The sequence below is a fragment of the Microchirus variegatus genome (assembly GCF_963457635.1).
Source record: "Microchirus variegatus genome assembly, chromosome: 11".
NCBI lineage: Eukaryota > Metazoa > Chordata > Actinopteri > Pleuronectiformes > Soleidae > Microchirus > Microchirus variegatus.
In genome coordinates, this window is record NC_139812.1 from 13005847 (window position 1) to 13014811 (window position 8965).

General features: G+C 43.1%; 1 protein-coding gene across 1 annotated transcript; it reads right to left on the minus strand.

The window, feature by feature from the left end:
• Positions 1-367: 367 nt before the first annotated feature.
• cyp1b1 (cytochrome P450, family 1, subfamily B, polypeptide 1) lies at positions 368-2881 on the minus strand (the record flags this gene model as incomplete). The annotated part of the gene is made up of 2 exons (XM_083897360.1): positions 368-944; positions 1884-2881. 2 exons carry the CDS (start codon positions 2879-2881, stop codon positions 368-370), a joined length of 1575 nt encoding a protein of 524 aa, XP_083753486.1.
• Between the last annotated feature and the right edge of the window lie 6084 nt (positions 2882-8965).

Below are 8965 nucleotides of genomic sequence, written 5' to 3' on the forward strand. Positions count from 1 at the left end.
TACTCGCTGAACGTGATCTCATGAGAGTCGTAGGTTTACTGGACTCCACCAAATAACATGTTGTACTCTTATTCATCAGGATAGATGTATTGCCCCATTTTACAGGTTTCTTGTACATATTCTTAAAACTTTGATTTTGAAAGTCACCTGGTATTTCATAGATGCCCCCGCATTCTTTTATTTCAAATACACGGCCTTTAAAAAAACAAAAGGATTTCCTTTGAGCGACTGGTGTGTAAGACCGTGACAGCAGCAAACAATCAGTGTTATCAGTAATCAGTGTGCAGTATGTAAAACAAAGTACAGAAGAATTTTAGCTTATAAATACAGTTTTCTTAGTAGTCCTTTTGAGTCTGTCCTTGTTTGATTATGAGTCTGCTGAGGACTTGCCAACTTCATCCAGCAGTGACATTTCTCCACGCAGGGTCACCGCTATAGAGAAGGGCTGAGGTTTCAGCGTCAGGCCGTAGTTATAGTCTAATGTTGGCGGCGTGGCCGGGTCTACGGTGATATGGCACTGGTGGGCGATGAGCGCCGTGAAAAGGAACAGCTGAAGCTTGGACAAGTCCTCGCCGATGCAGCGCCGCTTACCCAGTGAGAAGATGAGCACGTGGCTGGTCTTGTCTTTGTTCAGAGCTCCCTGCTCGTCCAGGAACCGCTGCGGGTCGAACCTCTCGGGGTTGGGCCACGCGGCTGGGTCGTGGTTGAGGGACCACTGGTTCACGAAGACGACCGTGTTCTTTGGTATGGTGTAGCCCATGATGGACGTGTCTGTGGTCGTGCAGTGAGGGATGGTGAGCGGGACGAAGCTCGTGAAGCGCATCACCTCGTAGATGAAGGCCATGATGTACGACAGCTGCGGCTGGTCGTCGATGGAGGGCAGCCGGCTGCGACCCACCGCCCTGTCCACTTCCTGCTGGAGACGTAGCTGCATGTCAGGATACCTGCATCGACAGGTGAGTTTTGTTTTAGGAGAATGTGGTCAATTTGTCTCCTCCTAACTGTTTTCTATAGCGACATGTGCGGCCATAAGTGACCTCAGCCTCTTTGCTATGCTTGTGCTCGTGTGAGCAAACGTCCTGGACTCTGACCAGAACAATGACAGAGTTAAGAGTCTTGTCTGCGCCTGTCGTTGCGTTCTCATTTGGTTACGCTTGATAAGCCTCAGTTTCGCTTTTTATGCTTTCGCTTTATTCGTTGATATTAACAGACAACCCTCAACAAGTCGCTTGCTATTCACTGCTTTGGATACGGTGGAACAGAACAACATCACATCCTTTACAGAATATCTGACTCCATTTACGTCTGCATCCTCCTGCAGGAGGAGGTTACATTTAACCACCTCATATTATGATTTGTTCGTTCGGTTCTTACATAGAGTCACTTTAATGAAGGCGAACAGCGACTAAGCTAAGAATTCCACCTGACATCCAGTGAGAAGAATACAAAAGGGTGCAGTTCTATTCATCCCTTCATCTCTGACCCGAGCGGTTTGCACAATTACTGTTCTCTGCACGAGTGGAATTTCTTCATCTACATTTAAAGTCGCTCAGGTGCTGCGTGATCCATCCCATCGCACTGATGGGATTTAACAATCAAGGCAGAGATAAGAAAACAAACTCTGGTTTGGGAAAATGCTGACTCTGCAGCACTTTCTGCCCTTTACAGTACAATAAGCAGCCAACACACACACACACACACACACACACACACACACACACACACACACACACACACACACACACACACACACACACACACACACACACACGGTTGTTGCATAACACAAATGCTACTAAACCTCCTCAACTACAAGCGCCTGATTCAATGTCTTATTCTAGTTTTATATGCTGACCATTATTATGTGAATAAAACGTACTTACTTGACAAGTATAAGGGTGATCCACTGCTGAGCAGTCGACAGTGTGTCCTGACTCGCTCCAAACACATCCCCCATAGTGGGAGTAACAAAGTCCTTCTCTGCTAAAATCCCTGTTTTGTCTCTCATTTGCTCCATGGCCACAATGAAAGCGTCCGTCATGTCCCTGATGTTGCTCGACTGGATTGTTTTCCTGTGTTCGATGACTTTATCTCGGATGAACACGCCGAACTCCACGTTGAGGCTTTTGAAGTTGTCGAACATTGTTTTGATGGGGTTGGGGAAGTACTGGAGCCAGGGCATCACGTCCACGATGCTCCCTGACCCCACGGTCTGCGTGAACTGGTCATTCCTGCCCACCACCTGCCGAAACTCCTTGTCGTCATAGTCGTACCTCTTCCCAAAGCACACCGCGCTCATTATATTCGCCGTGGAGACCACCAGATAAGTCATGGGCTCAAAATATCGCCGCTCCTGCGTTTTCGCCAAAAACAGCTGCAGCAGCGCTTTGAACTCGCACAGGATGTGATGCTCAAATGTCCTCTTGGTGTGCGTGTTCCCCGTGGAAAACATCCGCACCGTGGACTGCGCCACTTTGCGGTGAGCCTTCCACCTGTCCGTGATCGTGTTGAACGCGACGCCGTTCCCGTCGGAGATGAAGCGGAACGAGGTGAAGTCCGGTCTGCCGGCAAAGTCGAGTCCCTGCCTGACGAGCGCCTGTTTGATGGAGTCGCCGTTCAGCACCACCACGACCCGACATCCCAGTTTGATCTGGAACACGTTGCCGTATTTCTTCGCCATGCGCGCAAAGTACAAGTGCGGCGCGTTGCCAAGTTGCGCAGCGTTTCCGATGAGCGGCCAGGCGGGCGGACCGGGCAGACCCGGGAACGAGCGCTCCCGCAGCCACCGCCACAGGTGCAGCGACAACAACAGAGTCACGCACGCCACCAGGAGAGCGCGTGCAGCCGCCGGTTTAATCCCAGGATCCAGAGTCACATCCATAGTCAGGGATCCTGCAGGGAAAATGTGCTCATATTATATATGTATGTATTTAACACACACACGCACATATTCTATACATGCAGAGTGAGTTGTGCAAGTTCTGCTTAAAATCAAGCAAATTTGAAGTGATTAAATACCTATTTATGTCCTCGATTCATCGGCTTTAGAGATTTTCTCAAAAATGTTTCCCCAAAAAAAGAAAAGAAAAAGAAAAAGACTAAAAAGAAACTGCATTTAATCCTTATAAATGTTCCAATATTTGTCTAAAAAAATATATACTCCTTAATCAGAGCATGGAAAATCACAGTCATTTACTGAGTGCGCTGCATCCACCGCATCGCGCGCGTGTGTTGTTTGTGTGTGTGTGCCTGCGTGCGTGTGTGTGTGTTTGCGCTCTGTCCGCAGCCTGTCCACGCTGTGTAGCGCCACACCGCCGAGTCAATTTATCCCCACACAGAAGCAGCATCACCACCCATCAGCGCCGTGTGCTTGTGCCCGAGCCTTGTTATTATTACTGTGGGCAGGTTTGCTGCAGAGGGTGTCACCGTGCGCTCCCACCATCACCTCCTCCTCCTCCTCCTCCTCCTCCTCCCCCTCCTCCATCCACTTCTCCCTCCCTCCTTCACGAGCTGACACACACAGCAGGCGTTCACTGAAGACGAGTGTGTTTAAGTTTCACTTGTGCAAATCTGAGACGAGTAAACTCACCTGGAGTTTGTCATAATAAAGGACTTTTCTTTTCTTTATTTAAGCACCTTTACGCAAACTTTACGTGTTTGTCTGCAGGATTTTGCGCAGACAACACCCAGGTGGTGCTCAAACACCTGCTCTTTTCTTAGCGCAGACAAAACACTAATATGTTGTTTTGTTTTTCACAATGTTATTTTTTTAGTGATTTATAGAAATAACGGTGCTACCAGGATGGTACAACATGATCTTGTTGTACATATTTATATTATCTTTCGAATCGATTTTCTTCTCCAACCAGCGGCCCCTTTAGATGATTATATTTAAATTACCATATAAATTGCCAATACCATTAATTCTCAATTAAAATGTGTAATAATGTTAAAATAATTGCATTTAAATTGTAATTTCATTTTTAAGTTGACATATCAAGCTTTTGGTTATTGAAATAAATACGTAAGTACAAGATTTACCACTATTTTCTACTCTGTTTTATAACGTATTATTATTATTGTATAATAAAGTCTGTTTATACTGGTTACTGCAGTGTTTATTATTATAATAGTTGCTGTTTATTTTGTGACATATATTTATCCCACGTGTGCATGCACTTAAAATATCACATAATAGTAATAATAATAATCATAATAATCATAATAATAATAATAACCCAGTACCGGCTTTGGATGTTTTTGTGCTTATTGCTTCCTCAGCAATTATTGCTCGCAGTTAAAGTGCTTGTAAGAACGTGCGTTTCCGCCCGCGGGGAGGAGGTTTCACCGTCACCGGAGTTCAAACTGTATGACATAAATAATAGGATGAGGCTCAGATTTCAGCTGTTGTCCTGCGGGACAGAGACAGACTCTGCAAACACGTTTAACTTTCATGTGATGATATTTACTTCTCGAGGGAACCGAGAGGCTGAATCATCACGTGGAGAAGCATCTGTTTAAGATGTTTGTTTGTTGAAAGAAAATAATAAATGAAAAAAAATCACTAGAATTCATGTTGTTTTGTCTGTCAGAATCGGGGATACGGTCTCCTGCTCGGGTCTTCTCGGGTCTGCTTGGGTCGGGGATTCTGCAGCTTCAGCACCGCGGACAGCGGCTCAGATCGATGATGATGACGATGCGGCGATAACCTCTGACCACAGGCTCACATCCAGACACACACTCGATTTTATATATGTTGTTTAGTTTACTTCCAACTAATGTATCCAAAAAAAATAACAATAATAATAAATATAAAAACAATAGGATATAATAATGTTATAATAATAGGATTTGTCTATCTTCATGCACAAATATCGCAAAAGCACTCCAACACTCATATCATATTTATTATATGATATTATTATAAATTACAATTCTATAAAGTTTTGCAACCCATTTCTTAATCTGTCCCTTAATCCATAAATAAATAAATAAATAAAATAAAAAAAACACATCCCAACTCAATTTAATGCATATCCTGCTTCACTCACATTAAACATTAATACATGATTATTTCGATTTCCATTTTTTTTTTTGCTTTAGGTTTCAAACTGCCATAGTGAAAATTAAGTAGATTAAAATTAGCATTAACAAATACATTGAAATAGGGCCACATTGTTTAATTATGGGTAAAACAAAACAAAAATCTCCCCTGTTTGAATGTACAACTACATTAATTCTACTTACTGAACGAGGGCCCTCCACTTGTCCTCCTCCTCCTGATGAAGCCTTGGAAACAAGGTGACAGAGTGAGATCCTCCTTCACTGTGGCTGTAAGTGGATCGGTGAGGGTGGAGACAAGTTAGTGAATGAACAACTGCTCCCAGGCTCCTCTGCACGACCCAGTTATTAGACCTGACCCCACGCACGACTGATCCTGAACATATACCGTGGTCATAAGCAGTGACTTTTGTTACGCAGGAAGAATTTTTGTTTAACTCTTTTGTTTGGTGACCTTGCTGCGAGCGAGACTGGCATTTTTCTATTCATTAAAGCTGCAACTTAATCACTACCACAAGACACTGTCATTCTACAGTTTTTACCAAAATGGGAAAACAGAGAAAATAATTACAAAAATAACACTTTAATTTAAATATGAATAGACTGCCCAGCTTATTGTTGATTCATGTAAAATGCTCTTGGAGCACCATGGAGAATTTGCAGCAGTGTGTGTGTGTGTGTGCGTGTGCGTGTGCGTGTGTGTGTGTGTGTGTGTGTGTGTGTGTGTGTGTGTGTGTGTGTGTGTGTGTGTGTGTGTGTGTGTGTGTGTGTGTGTGCGTGTGCGTGTGCGTGTGTATTATAATATAAATAAAAGAAGTAAAACACAATATCCAGTCAATATATATATTCCATTTTTACAAAATAGTAAAAGACGGCACAATATTCAGAAAGTTCAACACAGATCAACTGTGGGAGTTTACATCTTTTAGAATGTAAAATCTACAAAACATTGTATATATATTAGCTGTGTTCACTGAGTAGAATCTTTGTAAGACCAAATAAAGCCCATAAAACCTACTTTTGATTGTGGTTTAAAGCCCATACTCTGATATAATCTGCAGTAAAGGAGCTGTGCCGTGACTTCAGCTGCAGAACTAACTACATCGGGACGGTGGGCCCCACACAGTGGCCCCTAGCTGCCTCGGGCCCCATTAAGCTCCTCATTGTGAGCAAGTTCAGTTTCACTAGCAGTTTCCCTCCCCGCTTGACAGACAGCTCAATTGCTCATTGCGTGTGAATGAGCATGGAGGTCAGGGAGGAGCTCAGGAAGGTGTGTGCAGGTGATGATTTGCTCAGATACTAAAGGTTTAGTTACCTCACAAAGTCCCAGCCTGGTAGAGCAGTAAACTCTGACTCCAGCAGCATTTCTCATATTCAGAGCAGAACAGAAAGGGCCATATCAGAATAAAGACGTGTGTGGATGTGATGTCGTACGTGGACAGGAAGTGCGTATGAAAGGGACAGTTATTTTTGCATGTATTTAGGACAATGGGAAACGTTTTCGGCGTGCACCTTTTACAGCACCTACAGCGCTTATCTTCCTCCCTGAATCAATGCTGTGAACCGCTGAGGGAAGCAGGGGGAACAGAGGCGACTGCCCAGGGCAATTCTGAAGGTGCCGAGCAGTCACGCACATGTGCTTCATCACTGGGGTGACAAGTGAAGGAAAAGCCTCTGACAACTTCAGTAAACACAGGCCTGGCCTCTGTGAGCGCGTCAGGGTGAAAGACACAGAACAGAGCCACTGACACACTTTACTTACACTCACAGTGTTTGGATTGATCCTGAAATAAGTTTGGATACATGGAGGCAAAACAAGACTTTGAGTTTCATTTGAGTTATTTTATTGATATCTTTAAACCTTGAATGCAGCATTTCTTTTGGTTCTAAAGTTAGCTTCAACTTCATAAGGACTGGCATCTATTTTTGGAGAAGCACAACAACAAATCAGAGTAACAAAACAAAACAAAAACAATTGACAATACTAACATACATATAAGTAGCATACTAGCCCTTTATTAGAAAATATTAAGCATGTATTAACACCTTATATAGGAAAACTCTTAGTTCATGTCGTAATAGAGGTAGAATAAAGTTATGTAGAAAAAGGTGTTAATACGTGTTTAATAATGACTAATAAAGGGTTAGTATGCGACTTATATATGTCAGTAAGCACCTAGTAATAGTGAATATGTGTTCCCTAATATTTAATATAAGAAATTAAAGGACTAATGAAATGAGTCCATGGAGCATTTGCAATAATGGAGCAATATTTTTTTTTCCAACACATTGATAATATGGTGATATCCTGGCAACACTTACAGATAGTTCTTCTGCGTCCAAGTGGCTAAGAAACCCTGTTATTTCCTTTCCAGAATAGTTTGCTGGCATTTCCTTTACTTTATATGACAAATGCTAATATTGAACCTGATAATTTTACAGTCTCCGTTGCTCTTAAGTTTAACCATCTCTGTACTATATTAATAGACACGAGCTTACATAAATATGCTGAAACACACACACACACACACACACACACACACACACACACACACACACACACACACACACACACGTCAGGATTGTCCATATGGCCCCATCTTGTTAATTACTTTCCATTAGAGATGAATCAACTCGCCGCTACATGATTAGTCTGACTACAACTAAACTAAACTGTCATGTGGCTTGGCGATGAGTCAGGGAGAGTTGAGCGCCGGGGCAGTACTTTGGTCCGGCCGCGAGCGCCTCATTACGACTGAATGACCCCAGAAACTCCAAATGTCAAACTCTCCCACAACGCCCCCCTCCCTCCCCGACTGTCACCCCAATATTTCCCAGAAGTCCACAAATCCTGTGCTTATTTTTTCTTTTCTTTACCACTGCTGGAAAATGCTATGCTCATGAGAATGATGCTAATGAGTGTTTGGAGTATCCTAATGACCTTGCAGATGAACCGGGTGCTCATTGAGGTATACCTCTATCTGTATGGCCTTATTTTTGTCTGGCCAAGTGCTACAGAGGCCCTTTGCCAAAGCGTAGTCAGCCGCCCGTGAAGGCGTCTCCCTTCCATTCTCACACTAAACGGGGCATTTTCCTGCTGAATTCGGGATCAGTGTGCATGTCGGATCTTTTTGTGTGCGTGTTACTGGAGGAGAACCTTCTCAGGGGTCTGCAGAGTCCAGTTGAACTATTGGCACGTATTTGAAAAGAATGGGAGGCTTATTAAGTGTTCAAGCGCATGACTGCGCTTTACAAATCCATGCCAACTAAAAAAAGCCCTGCCCGCCTCCTGTCCTTATAACTGTTGTCGTCACTCATTGTTTTTATTGGCCTAATTGAAGAGGCCGTGACGAGTGAATAGAACGGGTATAGCTTTTAATGACGGCTGAGGTGTTTTGGTTTTGTGGATCACTGGGTGACAGGAATGAAACGAGGCTTATGTAAAGTGAACTTTAATGACAAAGTTGCTCGGGGCTGCAGACGTAAAAACAAACAAACACACAAACAAACACAATTTTGTTCTGATAAAATGTGGCTGGACGAAGTGATGAGCAGTCACTGCAGGAAGAGCTGACGTCAGTGCTTAAAGGTGCAGTGTGGAGGGTTTAGCGACACCTTTTGGTGACATTTTGTGTTGCAGCTTAATGTGTTTCTTTTTATTATATATATATTTTTTTTCCAGCCAGATTATATTGAAGTCTTTCTTTTAATTTTTATATATAGTCTCTCTCAAAGTGCAGAGATTGTCACATATTAGACGACCTTTAATGGCACAGGTTTGTTCCTTTTCTATAATTTCATCCAGTACATCATTTAATATGTTCAATATTACTTTGGCTAAAATCTTATAATGTGTTTCCTCACCCTTCCCTGTGAAGAATCTATGGTGACCTTTAGGTGTTTT